This window comes from Oncorhynchus keta, chromosome 28, assembly GCF_023373465.1.
Source record: "Oncorhynchus keta strain PuntledgeMale-10-30-2019 chromosome 28, Oket_V2, whole genome shotgun sequence".
NCBI lineage: Eukaryota > Metazoa > Chordata > Actinopteri > Salmoniformes > Salmonidae > Oncorhynchus > Oncorhynchus keta.
Genome location: NC_068448.1, coordinates 64264661 through 64286576, shown reverse-complemented (window position 1 = coordinate 64286576; position 21916 = coordinate 64264661). Strand labels below are relative to the sequence as shown.

At 48.1% G+C, this 21916-nt stretch overlaps 1 protein-coding gene across 3 annotated transcripts in view; it reads right to left on the bottom strand.

The window, feature by feature from the left end:
• zfhx4 (zinc finger homeobox 4) overlaps nt 1-21916 on the bottom strand; it is a 145791-nt gene that overhangs the window by 41754 nt on the left and 82121 nt on the right. For all 3 annotated transcript variants that reach the window (XM_052483555.1, XM_052483557.1, XM_052483556.1), the window contains exon 6: nt 19087-19321. In XM_052483555.1, the coding sequence (XP_052339515.1) occupies nt 19087-19321 (235 nt within the window). The remainder of the gene's footprint in view (nt 1-19086; nt 19322-21916) is intronic.

The window sequence follows — 21916 nt, the reverse complement described above, 5'->3', positions numbered from 1 at the left end:
GTTGTCATGCTGCGTCACGTGGTAAGCTAAGCTAATCTCAGTCCCTTCTCAAAGTCAGTGTATATGTTGAGAAACGTGCCTATTTTTCCTCGAAAGTACCTAATGTCACGATTCCAAAGCAATACGATACTACAGAAAGCAAGTTAACTTTCTCACATCTTAGAAAAGATTTGTAATGTTGTACTTCTTCTTGAGGAAATACGTTCTAAAGCTGGCTTTTAAGCTCGCGGCCAATAGACACCCATTCACTCCTTGAAGGACAGTGCTTCTTGTCCCAGAATTGCCCAAAATGCACCGCGCGACGTACCATCTCCTCATAAGTGTAAGACTTCCCTCTGTGAGGCACATCGATCTACAATTTGAACATGGTGAGATTGTAGACTACTAAATTGATAGTGCAGTTTGTTCAGGCGATTTTACAGCTAACTAGCTACATTACACGCTGATATTGTCTTTGGTATTATTGTGTGTATCTACATTTGCTAGCTAGCTACCTTGATAGTTAGCTAGCCAGTCAGCCCATAGAGAGAGCATTCGATTATGGATTTTGTAGTTGACTTGAGCTGCAACAGATTTTCCGTGTTGCTACCAACCATATTATAACACCAAAATGAAACATTTGTTCACCAAAAATATTGTTCTCACATATCAGTGTTATTTAACACAACAAAATGAAGGAATTAGTGGTTTTGGGTGAATTTTTCCTTTAAGTGAAGTGTCAGCAAGTATAGACTGGTGTATCTATCTATTACAATTTACCATCAAATACATCTCTCTCTCTCTCTCTCTCTTACTCCACATCTCTTTAATGCAGGTGTACTTGTGTGTGTGTGTATGTGTGACGGCAGCAGGTGGCAGCTGCCAGTCTTAGAGTTATCCCTCCCAACACATACAAACACCTCGTAAGCCAGCTCTGTCTGAGCTCGGACTCTCTTGGATTAATCTCTACGTCTTTCCGCTCAAATGACACGTGTGTGTGTGTGTATGTGTGTGTGTGCTTGTGTACAGTACAGTACATTAGTTCTCAATTAATTAAGGTTAATCTGTCCATGATTTAGCCTTTTAATGATAACTGAGCAGGCTGTTTATTTGACTATTGGTAAATGAAAGCTAATTAGGGAGAATCATCTGAATATTTCTCCCTCTGTTCTTTCTGTTCCGACCTTTCACTCTCATTTGACCTCCCTTATCCCCTCTCAGTCTTTATATCTCTATAATGAGTGTATGTATGTATGTGTGTTCGTGTTACTCTGAAGGAGGAAGTCCCTCTCAACTAACCTCTCTCCTCAAAAGCCTTGGAGATTCCCGCCACCAAAAATCAATGTGTGTGTGTGAGTGTGAGTGTGTGTGTGTGTGTGTGTGTGTGTGTGTGTGTGTGTGTGTGTGTGTGTGTGTGTGTGTGAGTGTGTGTGTGGACGTTCCGAGCGCCTCTTAAGGTTTTGTAAGACAAATCTCTCTTGTGCTCCACAGCTTTAGTGCTATTGAACCAGGATTCGATCACTGGCCACAGTGAATAATGCAACACACACTTCTGCTCACTTAGCAGGGCCCCACAGCACCAGAGTGTATGTGTATGTGTGTGTGTGTGTGTGTGTGTGTGTGTGTGTGTGTGTGTGTGTGTGTGTGTGTGAGAGAGAGAGAGAGAGAGAGAGAGAGAGAGAGAGAGAGAGAGAGAGAGAGAGAGAGAGAGAGAGAGAGAGAGAGAGAGAGAGAGAGAGAGAGAGAGAGAGAGAGAGAGAGAGAGAGAGAGAGAGAGAGAGAGAGAGAGAGAGAGAGAGAGAGAGAGAGAGAGAGAGAGAGAGAGAGAGAGAGAGAGAGAGAGAGAGAGAAAGAGTGTGTGTGTGTTGTGTGTTGGGGCGGCTATTTCCACAAATGCAGCCGGGCATTTCTTTGACGTCTGCTAACCCTCCTTAAATCTACTGTCAGATGGATGTTCTACCACAATGATACTGACTGTGTGCACTAGGGATGTGTGTGTGTGTGTGTGTGTGTGTGTGTGTGTGTGTGTGTGTGTGTGTGTGTGTGTGTGTGTGTGTGTGTGTGTGTGTGTGTGTGTGTGTGTGTGCTAGGAATAGGTGTGTGCTGGAGGGAGAGTGTGGAGACGAGCACTTTGACACACACTGATTTGTTACATCTACATCTCTTGTTTTTAATTACTACACACACACACACACACACACACACACACACACACACACACACACACACACACACACACACACACACACACACACACACACACACACACACACACACACACACACACACACACACACACATTTTTAGTCATTAAAAAGACGATTACACATTAACACAGGGGCTGTTCATTCATGCATAAGCAGAGTGCAGATGTCACATAAAAATACACAATAAATGAAATAATACTGAAACACTTTCTACATCTATAACCTCAGGTAAGAACCAGGCCTTAAGGCCTGTGATAATAATAATGACAGTTTACACTAATTCAATTGATGTGAGATGATGTCTGTGTGTGTGTGTGTCTGTGTGTGTGTGTTAGTGTTTCTCTACAGTAATTAAAATAATGGGAGATGACATTAACCATGTGTTCTAGTTGATATGGCTGGAGGGAGACAGCAGAAGACACACACACACACACACACACACACACACACACACACACACACACACACACACACACACACACACACACACACACACACACACACACACACACACACACAGAGATACAGTTACATGGGAAGACAGGCCACTCATTCTCCCTGTCCAATGAAAGCATCTCTCTTTTAGACATAACATAGTTTATGAGGCAATTAAACAAACATCACTTTCTATCAGAGAGGATGAGGAGAGAGACGGAACCCTACCCCTCTCCTCTCCTCTCCTCTCCTCTCCTCCTCTCCTCTCCTCCCTCTCCTCTCCCCTCTCCGCTCCCCTCCCTCCCCTCTCCTCTCCTCCTCCTCTCCTCTCCTCTCCTCTCCTCTCCTCTCCCCTCTCTTCTCCTCTCCATTCCTCCCCTCCTCTCCTGTTGTGGGGTCTGTTGTGGTGGGGTACAGTAAAACACACAACACAGGGATTGTCTATGACATGGACGCTATTGAGCAGCTCCGCTAACAGAGCATGATGGGAGTATCGAACCCAAATCCCAAGTTGCATTGCATTGCCTACATGCGCACACACACACACACACACACACACACACACACACACACACACACACACACACACACACACACACACACACACACACACACACACACACACACACACACACACACACACACACACACACACACACACACACACACACTGGCCAAAGCTGCAAAGCTTCCCTGAGTTAGCAACTATTAACCGCAGCTATTGGTAATCAATACTAGCTATCAATTTCATACTTTGTTCTGATGGATGAGAATTAGGAGAAGAGGGGAGAAGACAAGAAAGAGGGAGAGAGTGGAGGAAGAGACAACAGAGAGGGGGTGTTAGAGAGGAGGAAGAGACAACAGAGAGGGGGTGTTAGAGAGGAGGCAGAGACAACAGAGAGGGGGTGTTAGAGAGGAGGAAGAGACAACAGAGAGGGGGTGTTAGAGAGGAGGAAGAGACAACAGAGAGGGGGTGTTAGAGAGGAGGAAGAGACAACAGAGAGGGGGTGTTAGAGAGGAGGAAGAGACAACAGAGAGGGGGTGTTAGAGAGGAGGAAGAGACAACAGAGAGGGGTGTTAGAGAGGAGGAAGAGACAACAGAGAGGGGGTGTTAGAGAGGAGGAAGAGACAACAGAGAGGGGTGTTAGAGAGGAGGAAGAGACAACAGAGAGGGGGTGTTAGAGAGGAGGAAGAGACAACAGAGAGGGGTGTTAGAGAGGAGGAAGAGACAACAGAGAGGGGGTGTTAGAGAGGAGGAAGAGACAACAGAGAGGGGGTGTTAGAGAGGAGGAAGAGACAACAGAGAGGGGTGTTAGAGAGGAGGAAGAGACAACAGAGAGGGGTGTTAGAGAGGAGGAAGAGACAACAGAGAGGGGTGTTAGAGAGGAGGAAGAGACAACAGAGAGGGGTGTTAGAGAGGAGGAAGAGACAACAGAGAGGGGTGTTAGAGAGGAGGAAGAGACAACAGAGAGGGGTGTTAGAGAGGAGGAAGAGACAACAGAGAGGGGTGTTAGAGAGGAGGAAGAGACAACAGAGAGGGGTGTTAGAGAGGAGGAAGAGACAACAGAGAGGGGTGTTAGAGAGGAGGAAGAGACAACAGAGAGGGGTGTTAGAGAGGAGGAGGAAGAGACAACAGAGAGGGGTGTTAGAGAGGAGGAAGAGACAACAGAGAGGGGTGTTAGAGAGGAGGAAGAGACAACAGAGAGGGGTTAGAGAGGAGGAAGAGACAACAGAGAGGGGTGTTAGGGTGTTAGAGAGGAGGAAGAGACAACAGAGAGGGGGTGTTAGAGAGGAGGAAGAGACAACAGAGAGGGGGTGTTAGAGAGGAGGAAGAGACAACAGAGAGGGGTGTTAGAGAGGAGAGGAGGAAGAGACAACAGAGAGGGGTGTTAGAGAGGAGGAAGAGACAACAGAGAGGGGTGTTAGAGAGGAGGAAGAGACAACAGAGAGGGGTGTTAGAGAGGAGGAAGAGACAACAGAGAGGGGTGTTAGAGAGGAGGAAGAGACAACAGAGAGGGGTGTTAGAGAGGAGGAAGAGACAACAGAGAGGGGGTGTTAGAGAGGAGGAAGAGACAACAGAGAGGGGTGTTAGAGAGGAGGAAGAGACAACAGAGAGGGGTGTTAGAGAGGAGGAAGAGACAACAGAGAGGGGTGTTAGAGAGGAGGAAGAGACAACAGAGAGGGGGTGTTAGAGAGGAGGAAGAGACAACAGAGAGGGGTGTTAGAGAGGAGGAAGAGACAACAGAGAGGGGGTGTTAGAGAGGAGGAAGAGACAACAGAGAGGGGTGTTAGAGAGGAGGAAGAGACAACAGAGAGGGGTGTTAGAGAGGAGGAAGAGACAACAGAGAGGGGTGTTAGAGAGGAGGAAGAGACAACAGAGAGGGGGTGTTAGAGAGGAGGAAGAGACAACAGAGAGGGGTGTTAGAGAGGAGGAAGAGACAACAGAGAGGGGTGTTAGAGAGGAGGAAGAGACAACAGAGAGGGGGTGTTAGAGAGGAGGAAGAGACAACAGAGAGGGGTGTTAGAGAGGAGGAAGAGACAACAGAGAGGGGTGTTAGAGAGGAGGAAGAGACAACAGAGAGGGGTGTTAGAGAGGAGGAAGAGACAACAGAGAGGGGTGTTAGAGAGGAGGAAGAGACAACAGAGAGGGGTGTTAGAGAGGAGGAAGAGACAACAGAGAGGGGGTGTTAGAGAGGAGGAAGAGACAACAGAGAGGGGGGTTAGGGAGGAGGAAGAGACAACAGAGAGGGGTGTTAGAGAGGAGGAAGAGACAACAGAGAGGGGTGTTAGAGAGGAGGAAGAGACAACAGAGAGGGGTGTTAAAGAGGAGGAAGAGACAACAGAGAGGGGTGTTAGAGAGGAGGAAGAGACAACAGAGAGGGGTGTTAGAGAGGAGGAAGAGACAACAGAGAGGGGGTGTTAGAGAGGAGGAAGAGACAACAGAGAGGGGTGTTAGAGAGGAGGAAGAGACAACAGAGAGGGGTGTTAGAGAGCAGGAAGAGACAACAGAGAGGGGTGTTAGAGAGGAGGAAGAGACAACAGAGAGGGGTGTTAGAGAGGAGGAAGAGACAACAGAGAGGGGTGTTAGAGAGGAGGAAGAGACAACAGAGAGGGGTGTTAGAGAGGAGGAAGAGACAACAGAGAGGGGGTGTTAGAGAGGAGGAAGAGACAACAGAGAGGGGTGTTAGAGAGAAGGAAGAGACAACAGAGAGGGGGTGTTAGAGAGGAGGAAGAGACAACAGAGAGGGGTGTTAGAGAGGAGGAAGAGACAACAGAGAGGGGTGTTAGAGAGGAGGAAGAGACAACAGAGAGGGGGTGTTAGAGAGGAGGAAGAGACAACAGAGAGGGGTGTTAGAGAGGAGGAAGAGACAACAGAGAGGGGTGTTAGAGAGGAGGAAGAGACAACAGAGAGGGGTGTTAGAGAGGAGGAAGAGACAACAGAGAGGGGTGTTAGAGAGGAGGAAGAGACAACAGAGAGGGGGTGTTAGAGAGGAGGAAGAGACAACAGAGAGGGGTGTTAGAGAGGAGGAAGAGACAACAGAGAGGGGTGTTAGAGAGGAGGAAGAGACAACAGAGAGGGGGTGTTAGAGAGGAGGAAGAGACAACAGAGAGGGGGTGTTAGAGAGGAGGAAGAGACAACAGAGAGGGGTGTTAGAGAGGAGGAAGAGACAACAGAGAGGGGTGTTAGAGAGGAGGAAGAGACAACAGAGAGGGGGTGTTAAAGAGGAGGAAGAGACAACAGAGAGGGGGTGTTAGAGAGGAGGAAGAGACAACAGAGAGGGGGTGTTAGAGAGGAGGAAGAGACAACAGAGAGGGGGTGTTAGAGAGGAGGAAGAGACAACGGAGAGGGGTGTTAGAGAGGAGGAAGAGACAACAGAGAGGGGGTGTTAGAGAGGAGGAAGAGACAACAGAGAGGGGGTGTTAGAGAGGAGGTAGAGACAACAGAGAGGGGGTGTTAAAGAGGAGGGGAGGGAGACACACCGGTGTTAAAAAAGAAAGACAGAGAATCTTCTCTTTATGTAAAACAGCCTTTGTCTCAGCTAATAGCCCTGGACTGACCTGTAAACTGAGATTCTACAAGACCATGGTGCTTGCCTACGGAGCTGTGAGGGGAACGGCACCTCAGTACCTCCAGGCTCTGATCAGGCCCTACACCCAAACAAGGACACTGCGTTCATCCACCTCTGGCCTGCTCGCCTCCCTACCACTGAGGAAGTACAGTTCCCGCTCAGCCCAGTCAAAACTGTTCGCTGCTCTGGCCCCCCAATGGTGGAACAAACTCCCTCACGATGCCAGGACAGCGGAGTCAATCACCACCTTCCGGAGACACCTGAAACCCCACCTCTTTAAGGAATACCTAGGATAGGATAAGTAATCCTTCTCACCCCCCCCAAAAAAGATTTAGATGCACTATTGTAAAGTGGCTGTTCCACTGGATGTCATAAGGTGAATGCACCAATCTGGATAAGAGCGTCTGCTAAATGACTTAAATGTAATGTAAATGTAATTCTCTCTTATGAAACAAACACACAGCACCTTATGAAACACTTCCTTCTATTCACACTGACAATGGACAGGAACCAACAGGTAGATGAGGAACACAACCAGGAAGGTCCATGTCAGCCCACACTGGGCTCATCCACCAACAGAGAGACAGAAGGACAGAGAGATGAAAGACAGGAGAGAATGTGGGAGGGAGTGGGAAAGAAAAGCAAGGAAATGAGAGATAGAAGAGAGAGAGATGTGTGTAGGCCAGGGACATCTTTGTGTGTGCGTGTGTGTGTTAGTCTGAGTCCACGGTGATACACACAAACTCGGACTACTTTGGACCAGTGTGTGTATTGCTAGGTAACCGTTGTCCTATCTTGACCTCAAATCAGTGTATTGTTTGTTATCTTCATGCTCACTGGCAGAGATTGTTGTATTGTGTACCAAACTCACTTTGTGATTTCATCGTTTAAAATGTCATTAAATCGCAAAGCTCAGTAAATGCCCTTCGTCCTCTTTCAAATGGGTTAAGTCATTTTTTGTGTGACGTTTTTAGTACACAAACACAAACACAAACGCTAGTAGCCTACACACACGCAGGCATGCGCGCACACACACAGCGGGCACAGGGCTTTTGTATTGTAAATAAGTCTAACGTGGCATGGTCAGGTATGCTAATGTTGGATAATCAGGAGGTAATTATAAATGTCAGCGGGCACAAAACCTCTGACTGGAACATCAGGGAACAATTTAGCTCTGGTATTACCCTTCACCAAAGAACAACAATCATCTAGGCCCATACCGCCCCAACGCACCAATTCAAAAATAGTTTCTGGTCAAATGGCCCTTTTCATAAGTAAAAGTCAGAACTGCGTTTTTTGGGCTACACACACACACACACACACACACACACACACACACACACACACACACACACACACACACACACACACACACACACACACACACACACACACACACACACACACACACACACACACACACACACACACACACACACACAAACCGCAAGGTAATTATAATTCACTTGGATGGAATTATTCAAAAATGACTACATCTTTTCGCCCGCCTGCCGTCCAGAATATGGTTTGGAGAAATTTGGGTAAATTGCTACTTGCCGAAAATATAATAATACCCAAGCGAAAGTATCTTATTTTGATTTGACAAATGATTTAAAATAGAGGGGTTTGTCTCCATTTAATAAAAGCTATAAGGCCTATCAAATCCCCCCTGAGAGTGATCATGTCGATCTCATCGTGGGGATTTTCCTGTGGAAAGAGATTTCACTCTGCCGGGAGTACATCATTCATATTTATCCTAAAGGGGCTTTCCTGACTGGGAATACACACTGGTTCTATACTTTCCTCTATGGAGTTCATAGACTATAACCCTCTGTGTGCCCCTCGAGCCCCTAGCAAGGCAGTGTCTATGACTTTGTCTGGGGAATGAAAAGAAAATGGCTGCAGCTGCATTAGAGTAGCCCCCGTGGCTAGCCGAGTGAACAGGGTATATTTGGGTGTGTATTGCATCGCTCGCACTCCACTACCCCACCATAGATGGTTCTGTAATGGCCTCAAATTACTGAGACAAACCCTGGAAATAGAGAGACAGGGAGAGAAAGAGAAAGAGAGGCCAGAGAGAAAAAGAGACAGATAGAGAGATAGATAGAGAGAAAGAGAGCGAGAACGAGAGAGGGAGATAGAGAAAGAGGGAGCGGGAGAGGGAGAGAAAAAGAGGCGAGAGAGAAAAAGAGAGACAGACAGACAGAGAGAGAAAGAGAGAGACAGACAGAAAAAAAGAGAGAGACAGACAGAGAGAGAGACAGACAGACAGAGAGAGAAAGAGAGAGACAGACAGACAGACAGAGAGGGAGAGAGAGACAGACAGAGAGAAAGAGAGACAGACAGACAGAGAGAGAGAGAGACAGACAGACAGAGAGAGAAAGAGAGAGACAGACAGAGAGAAAAAGAGAGACAGACAGACAGAAAGAAAAAGACAGACAGACAGACAGACAGACAGACAGACAGACAGACAGACAGACAGACAGACAGAGAGGGAGAGAGAGACAGACAGAGAGAGAGGGAGAGAGAGAATGATCCTGAAAAGTAACCGCTATAATTGCTAAACCGCCCCATCGCTCCAAAAAAAGAAGGGAGGGAGACTAGGAGATAAAAAGAGAGAGAAAACCCTAATGGCTTAAAGTAGTCTCAGTGTCATCACATCGCAATGCAGGGAGGAGAGGAGGAGGGAGGAGAGGAGAAACAGGAGGGAGGAGAGGAGAAAGAGGAGGGAGGAGAGGAGAGGAGGAGGGAGGAGAGGAGAAAGAGGAGGGAGGAGAGGAGAGGAGAAAGAGGAGAAAGAGGAGAGAGGAGAGGAGAAAGAGGAGAGGAGAAAGAGGAGGGAGGAGAGGAGGAGATGAGAAAGAGGAGGGAGGAGAGGAGAGGAGGAAGGAGGAGAGGAGAAAGAGGAGGGATGAGAGGAGAGGAGGAGGGAGGAGAGGAGAAAGAGGAGGGAGGAGAGGAGAGGAGGAGGGAGGAGAGGAGAAAGAGGAGGGAGGAGAGGAGAAAGAGGAGGGATGAGAGGAGAAAGAGGAGGAAGGAGAGGAGGAGGGAGGAGAGGAGAAAGAGGAGGGAGGAGAGGAAGAGGGAGGAGGGAGGAGAGGAGGAGGAGGGAGGAGAGGAGAAAGAGGAGGGAGGAGAGGAGAGGAGAAAGAGGAGGGAGGAGAGGAGAAAGAGGGAGGAGAGGAGAAAGAGGAGGGAGGAGAGGAGAGGAGAGGAGGAGGGAGGAGAGGAGAAAGAAGAGGGAGGAGAGTAGAGGAGGAGGGAGGAGAGGAGAAAGAGGAGGGAGGAGAAGGGAGGAGAGGAAAGGAGGAGGGAGGAAAGGAGAACGAGGAGGGAGGAGAGGAGGAAGGAGGAGAGGAGAAAGAGGGGGAGGAGAGGAGAAATAGGAGGGAGGAGAGGAGAAAGAGGAGGGAGGAGAGGAGGAGGGAGGAGAGGAGAAAAAGGAGGGAGGAGAGGAGAGGAAGAGGGAGGAGAGGAGAAGAGAGGAGAGGAGAGGAGGGAGGAGAGGAGAAAGAGGGAGGAGAGGAGAGGAAGAGGGAGGAGAAGAGAGGAGAAGAGAAGAGAGGAGAGGAGGAGGGAGGAGAGGAGAAAGAGGGAGGAGAGGAGAGGAAGAGGGAGGAGAGGAGAAAGATGAGGGAGGAGAGGAGAGGAAGAGGGAGGAGAGGGGAAAGAGGAGGGAGGAGAGGAGAAAGAGCTAGTCATAGTAAAAACATAAGGATGATTATGCTCAGAGTTTAGTCAAACAAATGCATAAACTGAGGCTGCATGTTTTGTTTAGCTACGATAAGGCAATAAACTATATACATATGCACACATTCATGCACAAACATACACACACACTGCCTCAGTGTGTCCATTAGGGCCTTGCCTGGCCTACAGCTGCTATATGTAAATGGTTAGCAAGGCTACACTAATCTGAACAAGACTACAAACCTCCCGGAGCCTTATCACTCAGAAAACAAAACAAAAGAGACACACACACATGCACACACCCACTCACGCACACATGCACACACACAGAGAGAGAAGCATTTAAAGTGTTGTTCAGCCCCCTGAGTCAGTGGGGTCTTTTGTTTAAAGGGGGGACTCAAACAAAGGCGGCCTTTTCCCCCCACTTTAATGTACAGGGGGAGAGGAGAGGGGGACCTAGGGGGGATGACAGACACAGCTCAGAAATAATTACCTCCATAAGATCCCATCTCCTTTTCTGTTTCTGAGACACGGAAGATTAAAAGTGTCTGATGGATGGAGAACGGTTGTTTCTTACTGCTTGGTCTGATGGATGCAGAACGGTTGTTTCGTACTGCTTGGTCTGATGGATGCAGAATGGTTGTTTCGTTCTGCTTGGTCTGATGGATGCAGAACGGTTGTTTCGTACTGCTTGGTCTGATGGATGCAGAACGGTTGTTTCTTTCTGCTTGGGCTGGTTCATAGGGCTGGTCCATAGGGCTGGTCCATAGGGCAGGTTCATAGGGCAGGTTCATAGGGCTGGTTCATAGGGCAGGTTCATAGGGCAGGTTCATAGGGCTGGTTCATAGGGCTGGTCCATAGGGCTGGTTCATAGGGCTGGTCCATAGGGCAGGTCCATAGGGCTGGTTCATAGGGCAGGTCCATAGGGCAGGTCCATAGGGCTGGTTCATAGGGCTGGTTCATAGGGCAGGTTCATAGGGCTGGTCCATAGGGCTGGTTCATAGGGCTGGTTCATAGGGCAGGTCCATAGGGCTGGTTCATAGGGCTGGTCCATAGGGCTGGTTCATAGGGCTGGTTCATAGGGCTGGTCCATAGGGCTGGTTCATAGGGCTGGTTCATAGGGCTGGTTCATAGGGCTGGTTCATAGGGCTGGTTCATAGGGCTGGTCCATAGGGCTGGTTCATAGGGCTGGTTCATAGGGCAGGTCCATAGGGCTGGTTCATAGGGCTGGTTCATAGGGCTGGTCCATAGGGCTGGTTCATAGGGCTGGTCCATAGGGATGGTTCATAGGGCTGGTTCATAGGGCTGGTCCATAGGGCTGGTTCATAGGGTGGGTCCATAGGGCTGGTTCATAGGGCTGGTTCATAGGGCTGGTCCATAGGGCTGGTTCATAGGGCTGGTTCATAGGCCTGGTTCATAGGGCTGGTCCATAGGGCTGGTTCATAGGGCTGGTTCATAGGCCTGGTTCATAGGGCTGGTTCATAGGGCTGGTTCATAGGGCTGGTTCATAGGGCTGGTTGGCCTGGTGCATAGGGCTGGTCCATAGGGCTGGTTCATAGGGCTGGTTCATAGGGCTGGTTCATAGGGCTGGTTCATAGGGCTGGTCCATAGGGCTGGTTCATAGGGCTGGTCCATAGGGATGGTTCATAGGGCTGGTTCATAGGGCTGGTCCATAGGGCTGGTTCATAGGGCTGGTCCATAGGGCTGGTTCATAGGGCTGGTTCATAGGGCTGGTCCATAGGGCTGGTTCATAGGGCTGGTTCATAGGCCTGGTTCATAGGGCTGGTCCATAGGGCTGGTTCATAGGGCTGGTTCATGGGGCTGGTTCATGGGGCTGGTCTATAGGGCTGGTTCATAGGGCTGGTTCATAGGGCTAGTTCATGGGGCTGGTCTATAGGGCTGGTTCATAGGGCTAGTTCATGGGGCTGGTTCATAGGGCTGGTTCATAGGGCTGGTTCATAGGGCTGGTTCATAGGGCTAGTTCATGGGGCTGGTTCATAGGGCTGGTTCATAGGGCTGGTTCATAGGGCTGGTTCATAGGGCTGGTCCATAGGGCTGGTTCATAGGGCTGGTCCATAGGGCTGGTTCATAGGGCTGGTTCATAAGGCTGGTTCATAGGGCTGGTTCATGGGGCTGGTCTATGGGGCTGGTTCATAGGGCTAGTTCATGGGGCTGGTTCATAGCGCTGGTTCATAGGGCTGGTCCATAGGGCTGGTTCATAGGGCTGGTTCATAGGGCTGGTCCATAGGGCTGGTTCATAGGGCTGGTTCATAGGCCTGGTTCATAGGGCTGGTCCATATGGCTGGTTCATAGGGCTGGTTCATAGGGCTGGTTCATAGGGCTGGTTCATGGGGCTGGTCTATAGGGCTGGTTCATAGGGCTGGTTCATAGGGCTAGTTCATGGGGCTGGTCTATAGGGCTGGTTCATAGGGCTAGTTCATGGGGCTGGTTCATAGGGCTGGTTCATAGGGCTGGTTCATAGGGCTGGTTCATAGGGCTAGTTCATGGGGCTGGTCTATAGGGCTGGTTCATAGGGCTAGTTCATGGGGCTGGTTCATAGGGCTGGTTCATAGGGCTAGTTCACGGGGCTGGTTCATAGGGCTGGTTCATAGGGCTGGTCCATAGGGCTGGTTCATAGGGCTAGTTCATGGGGCTGGTTCATAGGGCTGGTTCATAGGGCTGGTTCATAGGGCTAGTTCATGGGGCTGGTCTTATAGGGCTGGTTCATAGGGCTAGTTCATGGGGCTGGTTCATAGGGCTAGTTCATGGGGCTGGTTCATAGGGCTGGTTCATAGGGCTGGTTCATAGGGCTGGTTCATAGGGCTGGTTCATAGGGCTGGTTCATGGGGCTGGTTCATAGGGCTGGTTCATAGGGCTGGTTCATAGGGCTGGTTCATAGGGTTGGTTCATAGGGCTGGTTCATAGGGCTGGTTCATAGGGCTGGTTCATAGGGCTGGTTCATAGGGCTGATTCATAGGGCTGGTTCATAGGGCTGGTTCATAGGGCTGGTTCATAGGGCTGGTTCATAGGGCTGGTCCATAGGGCTGGTTCATAGGGCTGGTTCATAGGGCTGGTTCATAGGGCTGGTTCATAGGGCTGGTCCATAGGGCTGGTTCATAGGGCTGGTTCATAGGGCTAGTTCATAGGGCTGGTTCATAGGGCTGGTTCATAGGGCTGGTTCATAGGGCTGGTTCATAGGGCTGGTCCATAGGGCTGGTTCATAGGGCTGGTTCATAGGGCTGGTTCATAGGGCTGGTTCATAGGGCTGGTTCATAGAGCTGGTTCATAGGGCTAGTTCATAGGGAGATAAACAGTCTAATGGAGCAGCACTACACACACTGATACACTCTCAGAAGCAACTACTGCACAATCAATCCTTTTCGCTTCAGATTCTTCGTCTCTTATCGTTTAACATTTCATGTTTTTTTCCTTCAATAACATAACAGTGTGTCTGTCACCGTTTCAAACATGATCTATCAGCCATTAGTTTCATCTTAAAACTGAGGATGGAAAAACGTGACTGAGAACCAGTCCATTTGTCCTGCATGTACATCTATGTTAAAGTTCTCATAGCAGCTCTATTCACCATCTAACTCTGTTATACAAACAATCATCTCATTTGGACTAACAACTTTTGGCCGCTGTTCAAAGCCAGACAACAAAATGGCTGAACTCTCTGTGTCATGTTGTGGAGGAATTCATTCTCCCTGTCTGGGATCTAAACTGGCATTCTCTATCAAGTCAATTTCCTTAACCTCTGCTGATTCTCCATACGGTAGGAGGATTCATAAACACATACACACACATGAAGGACGTGCACACACACACGAAGGATGTGCACACACACACACGAAGGACGTGCAGACACACACATGAAGGACGTGCACACACACACACGAAGGACGTGCACACACACACACGAAGGATGTGCACACACACACACGAAGGACGTGCAGACACACACATGAAGGACGTGCACACACACACACGAAGGACGTGCACACACACACACGAAGGACGTGCACACACACACACGAAGGACGTGCACACACACACATGAAGGACGTGCACACACACATGAAGGACGTGCACACACACACATGAAGGATGTGCACACACACACATGAAGGACGTGCACACACACACATGAAGGATGTGCACACACACACATGAAGGACGTGCACACACACACATGAAGGACGTGCACACACACACATGAAGGACGTGCACACACACACATGAAGGACGTGCACACACACACATGAAGGATGTGCACACACACACATGAAGGATGTGCACACACACACATGAAGGATGTGCACACACACACATGGGTACAGAACATGGGCGGTGAGTGTTTTTGTTTCACGTTTTTATGGGGAAACCATTTTAACAAGCTCAAGTGTGTGTAAAAAGCTGCGTTGGTCGGCTCTTAGATTACATTGATTTACAAATGGGGGAACTCCACTTAAAACTCATGTTTAACCACATCACACTCACATGCTCACTCACACGCTCACAAACACGCACACACACTTAGCTCTATGGTGTTTACCTAGAGTAAATGAGGAGACAACTGGGCAATGACATGGGGAGTTACCGTCACCTAGGGACAACGGACAGTGAGAGATTCTCAGACACACCCACACGAAGCGGGACATGTTGATTACTACACTGCTAACTTACTGAGAAGTCACAGGGAAAGGGGTGGGAGAGAGAGTGAGATAAATACTATTTTCTCGACTACAGCGACTCTCGTCCACCTTCCCTAGCCCCACATACAGATAGAACAAGTCCTAATAATTAGACAATAAAACCAGCATCAAACCTATTTCATGAAATCCACTCACAGGTATTGTCCTGAGCAATAGCAGGCTGTTATTCCCAGTGTGCCAGAGTTCTGCTTTAACAGAAAGACACCTCTCAGCACTTCAATAAATATGGTTCATACCGACCAGTAACTAACCAATAGAAACTGTACAGGACAGGAGTTATGCAGCAGCAGAAACAAATGCTAAACTCACATGTACATAATCATCCACATGTAAATAATCATCCACATGTACATAATCATCCACATGTACATAATCATCCACATGAACTCAGTCTGTTCCCTATAGGCAATTATACAATCACATCTGCTCCATTGCAAAGAAAGTTCAGGTATTCTGAAAGGCCTGAAATGAATATCCACACTTCTCTCCAGCTGTCTCCTTTATAGTGTAAAAGGAAACAGGTAAATCAGTTTTACTAGGTACTTGGTGAAATAATACCGCGGTTCCCCCAAAAATGATGCAGTATGGGAAGAAGCAGGGTGTCCAAGAACGTGCCCAGCAGCGTCAACTCAAACCCTACACATCCTCCTTAGTGGAAATGCACTATGTGGCATACAACTGGGGGTATATAACCCCCTCTTCCCCCCCCAAAAAACATTTGTTTAACAGTGGAACATTTGAAACAAATATTTGCATAGTAAGTTGTGGAGGAGACCGAAATGGACAGGAGCAGAGATTGAATGGAGAAAAAAAGTGAGTGTGTGTGAGTGTATGTGAGTGTATGTGAGTGTGTGTATGAGTGAGTGTATGTGAATGTGTGTGTGTGTGAGTGTGTATGAGTGAGTGTATGTGAGTGTGTGTGTGCGTGAGTGTGTATGAGTGAGTGTATGTGAATGTGTGTGTGTGAGTGTGTGTGAGTGTATGTGTGTGAGACAGAATAAATACAGTAATGATTTATCTATCCTGGCTTGTCTTGTGGACCCAACTCCCTTGTGGACCCAACCAAATCTGAATCACCTGTGATCCACTTCTAATTAAAACCAAACGTATAAACGGCCTACTTCTCTCTCAATATGGCAGCTCTCTCTTCTTTTCTCCATACGGTCAAGGCTGTGTGTGTGTGTGTGTGTGTGTGTGTGTGTGTGTGTGTGTGTGTGTGTGTGTGTGTGTGTGTGTGTGTGTGTGTGTGTGTGTGTGTGTGTGTGTGGAGAGAGCTGCTATCACATGTGGTTCTCAGTACTGGACACATCTGGTTTGCGGGTCCATATATAAACAGGACACTTTGGGGAGCACAGATTAATGTCTAACACACACACACACACACACTAAAAGTGCACTGGAATGCCATTCAAAACGTGTTAGCCGTCCCTCCCGACAGGTCAAGCAAAGCAAAAACAAGTTAAGCACTCATTTCATTGTGCCGGATTAGCATAGGAATGATTATATAATAGACTATGACTGTGTCTTCTGGTTTAAATTACAGCCCCCCCCCCTCTACACCGTAACCCCCCGACTCAAAGAAAACCATTCATCTTTTTTTTGTCTCTCAGAATGTTTTACAGTTCTGCTACACTTATTAGTGGCTGGCAGACCCTGGGCTTTTAAATGAAAGCCAAATTGCTTTGGTCATGAGAAAGGAAATGAAGGCTCACTCCAGGGAAAGACGTGTATGTGTGTGTGCATGTGTGTGCATGTGTGTGCGTGTGTGTGTGTGTGTGTGTGTGTGTGTGTGTGTGTGTGTGTGTGTGTGTGTGTGTGTGTGTGTGTGTGTGTGTGTGTGTGTGTGTGTGTGTGTGTGTGTGATCCTCCCAAAGGCAGAGTTTCATAAGTCTGGGATGCCTGGGATGTCCCCGCACAGGGGACGGCAGAGTGTGTGTGTTGGTGATATAAGCGTAGCACCATAATGGGAACAGCGTGCTCATTTTGGGGAGATTAGGTGGACTGCACTGCCTGACTCAAAAGACGTGATCTGAGTACGGCGGGTGAGAGGGATGGAGAGAGGGACTCTCTTTTCTCTGTATATATCAATGATGTTGCTCTTGCTGCAGGCGATTCCCTGATCCACCTCTACGCAGACGACACCATTCTATATACTTTCGGCCCGTCATTGGACACTGTGCTATCAAACCTCCAAACGAGCTTCAATGCCATACAGCACTCCTTCCGTGGCCTCCAACTGCTCTTAAACGCGAGTAAAACCAAATGCATGCTTTTCAACCGATCGCTGCCTGCACCCGCATGCCCGACTAGCATCACCACCCTGGATGGTTCCAACCTTGAATATGTGGACATCTATAAGTACCTAGGTGTCTGGCTAGACTGCAAACTCTCCTTCCAGACTCACATCAAACATCTCCAATCAAAAATCAAATCCAGAGTCGGCTTTCTATTCCGCAACAAAGCCTCCTTCACTCACGCTGCCAAGCTTACCCTAGTAAAACTGACTATCCTACCGATCCTCGACTTCGGCGATGTCATCTACAAAATAGCTTCCAATACTCTACTCAGCAAACTGGATGCAGTCTATCACAGTGCCATCCGTTTTGTCACTAAAGCACCTTATACCACCCACCACTGCGACTTGTATGCTCTAGTCGGCTGGCCCTCACTACATATTCGTCGCCAGACCCACTGGCTCCAGGTCATTTACAAGTCCATGCTAGGTAAAGCTCCGCCTTATCTCAGTTCACTGGTCACGATGGCAACACCCATGCGTAGCACGCGCTCCAGCAGGTGTATCTCACTGATCATCCCTAAAGCCAACACCTCATTTGGCCGCCTTTCGTTCCAGTACTCTGCTGCCTGTGACTGGAACGAATTGCAAAAATCGCTGAAGTTGGAGACTTTTATCTCCCTCACCAACTTCAAACATCAGCTATCCGAGCAGCTAACCGATCGCTGCAGCTGTACATAGTCTATAGGTAAATAGCTCACCCTTTTTCACCTACCTCATTCCCATACTGTTTTTATACTGTTTTTATTTATTTACTTTTCTGCTCTTTTGCACACCAATATCTCTACCTGTACATGCCCATCTGATCTTTTATCACTCCAGTGTTAATCTGCAAAATTGTATTATTCGCCTACCTCCTCATGCCTTTTGCACACATTGTATATAGACTGCCCATTTTTTTCTACTGTGTTATTGACTTGCTAATTGTTTACTCCATGTGTAACTCTGTGTTGTCTGTTCACACTGCTATGCTTTATCTTGGCCAGGTCGCAGTTGCAAATGAGAACTTGTTCTCAACTAGCCTACCTGGTTAAATAAAGGTGAAATAAATAAAAGGGAGGGAAGAATCGAGAGAAGAAAGGAGGGAGGGATGGAGGGAGGGATTGATGCTGAATAGGTAGTTAAATTGTTAATCAAATAGCTACCTGCACTATCTGCATTGACCCATTTTGCACTAACTCTTTTGACTCATCACTTACACTGCTGCTACTGTCTATTATCAATCCTGTTGCCTGGTCACTTTATCCCTACATATACATGTATATATCTACCTGCATTGCCTCGTACCCCTGCACATGGACTCGGTACTGGTACCCTGTGTATATAGCCATGTTATCGTTACTCATTGTGTATTTATTCCTCGCGCTATTTTTATTAATTTCTTTCAATTTTTTTCTCTCTGCATTTTTAGGAAGTAAGCCTTTCGTTGTTTACGAAGCATGTGACAAATAACATTTGATTTTATTCGATGAGGGAGGGAGGGAGGGAGGGAGGGAGGGAGGGAGGGGTAGATGAATGTGGTGGTAAAGGGTTTTGGGAGAGATGGAGGAAGAGATGGTTTGGTTGTGGTAGCAGGAAGGAACGGGCGTGGGTAAAGAATGGGGGAAACAAGGACTTAGACTAGTATGCTGTGGGTCCAAGTCCCATGTTTCAAATCTAATCCAAGAAAACCCATATAAAAACGACTAAACCATTACCTTGTTGTTGAGGGCAGTCTTTGACGTGGTAGAGTTGGTGTAGATTCAGGCCATCTTCCTCTCCTCCCAGTCCCTGCTGGTGGAGCTGTAGCTTCCTCAGACCCTCGTTCTGCTGGTGGCGGGGGGAGCGAGCGTGCTGCACCAGGTTCAGACAGGCCTTGGTGGAGTAGTCACACAGGGCACAGTAGTACACACACTGCTCACCGCTGCATGCACTCTCCTGCTTCTGCAAGTGCTGTAGGAGAGAGGAGGAGAGAGTAGAGAGATTGTTAACATTTGTATGAGAAATAGCTTTTTGATTGATGGTCAAGGACAAAGGTGCAGACAGCAAACTTGCCTATACCTGAAGCACAGTATTCTGGGACTCACTATTATCTAGTAGGACAAAAACGGTAGAGCCAATGTTTAAAATGTAGGAAAGAGAAATCAACAAAGGATATTTCTGAGCGGACAGGAAAACAAACAAAGTGTGCTTAGAAGAATGAAAGGATGGTAATAAACGAATGGAAGAAAAGCCCGATGATACTGACAAGAAGGAGAGGAGGAACAAAATGAGGAGAGGAGAGACTCAAGTCAGGAGAGGAGAGACAAAGTGAGTAGAGGAGAACAAAGTGAGGAGAGGAGAGACAAAGTGAGGAGAGGAGAACAAAGTGAGGAGAGGAGAGACAAAGTGAGGAGAGGAGAGACAAAGTGAGGAGAGGAGAGACAAAGTGAGGAGAGGAGAGACAAAGTGAGGAGAGGAGAGACAAAGTGAGGAGAGACAAAGTGAGGAGAGGAGAACAAAGTGAGGAGAGGAGAGACAAAGTGAGGAGAGGAGAGACAAAGTGAGGAGAGGAGAGACAAAGTGAGGAGAGACAAAGTGAGGAGAGGAGAACAAAGTGAGGAGAGGAGAGACAAAGTGAGGAGAGGAGAACAAAGTGAGGAGAGGAGAGACAAAGTGAGGAGAGGAGAGACAAAGTGAGGAGAGGAGAACAAAGTGAGGAGAGGAGAGACAAAGTGAGGAGAGGAGAGACAAAGTCAGGAGAGGAGAGACTCAAGTCAGGAGAGGAGAGACAAAGTGAGGAGAGGAGAGACAAAGTGAGGAGAGGAGAGACAAAATGAGGAGAGGAGAGACAAAGTCAGGAGAGGAGAGACAAAGTGAGGAGAGGGGAGATAATGTGTGGAGAGGAGAGACAAAGTGAGGAGAGACAAAATGAGGAGAGGAGAGACTCAAGTCAGGAGAGGAGAGACAAAGTGAGGATAGGAGAGACAAAGTGAGGAGAGGAGAGACAAAGTGAGGAGAGGAGAGACAAAGTCAGGAGAGGAGAGACAAAGTGAGGAGAGGGGAGATAATGTGTGGAGAGGAGAGACAAAGTGAGGAGAGACAAAATGAGGAGAGGAGAGACTCAAGTCAGGAGAGGAGAGACAAAGTGAGGATAGGAGAGACAAAGTGAGGAGAGGAGAGACAAAGTGAGGAGAGGAGAGACAAAGTCAGGAGAGGAGAGACAAAGTGAGGAGAGGGGAGATAATGTGTGGAGAGGGGAGATGATGTGAGGAGAGGGGAGATAATGTGAGGAGAGAGGAGATAATGTGTGGAGAGGGGAGATGATGTGAGGAGAGGGGAGATAATGTGAGGAGAGAGGAGATAATGTGTGGAGAGGAGAGACATAGTGTGGAGAGGAGAGACAAAGTGAGGAGAGGAGAGACAAAGTGAGGAGAGGAGAGACAAAGTGAGGAGAGGAGAGACAAAGTGAGGAGAGGAGGTACAAAATGAGGAGAGGGGAGACAAACAGTGTGTGTGAGAGGGTGTGTGTGAGTGTGTGTATATGTACCTAGCTGAGCTTCCTAAATCTACTCTTCAAACAAAATACTAAAACTAAGAACACAAAAGTCATAAGACTAAGAGTGTGTAGAGGCATAGCTGTTTTGTGTGTGAGAAGCATGTTGTCCAGCTCTAGTTGTTATTATGAACAGCAGGGAAGGTGCTGTCAGTTGTAATCTTGAATTTTGACCAACTCCCTTACCCCCTACCCCCTCGCTTGCCCTCCACTAACACCCCCCTCCCCCCAGCCTCATACATCCGGGGAAGCCAAGCATATCAAGTGTGTCTCCATAGCTGGCGACCTAATGAACAATGGGCAGAAACAAAAGGCCAGGCTAGAAGCTTGATTAACTGATCCTCTGATAGAATATAGAGAGGGGAACACATGCCGTCAAGCTGCAGGTGTGTGTTAGAGAGAGAGAGAGAGAGAGAGAGAAACCTGACTACTAAGGATTAGCCACATATCTAACGCACATCACCCCCCCTTCTCTCTTTCTCGTGGTCTTTGTTTTTTCAGAAAAAGAAACGTACAAGGTTTTTCTCACGAGGCAGTGGGATGTCCGTGGCAGTCAGGGGCCCTTTCAGGGGTCTTAAGTTTTAATTAAGTCGGAGTTGTCAGAAGAAAGCCGCATGCACGCACACAGAGTGCTGGCCAGCGCTCACGGTCATTAATTACAGCTATCTTTGTTTCTCTGTGAAAGAGAGGCCTCCTTTTCTGCCTGTGTAGACAGACACGCTCAGAGAGCACAGCTAACATTCTGCAAGGCCACACCGAGACACTAACCTCTTTCTTTCTGTCTCTTTTTGTCTCTCTTTATGTCCCTCTGCAACCAAACACCATACATAAGAAATACTAATTCTTCCCCTGCTTTTCAGAGAGTACAGAGGGAGACACACAAAGAAAGAACCCAGCAGACGGCCATCTTGTTGTGAGCCATGATGAAGACAACAACATGTCCGTGTGTTCTGCAGGGTAGTGGGTTCGATTCCCGGGACCACCCATACGTAGAATGTATGCACACATGACTG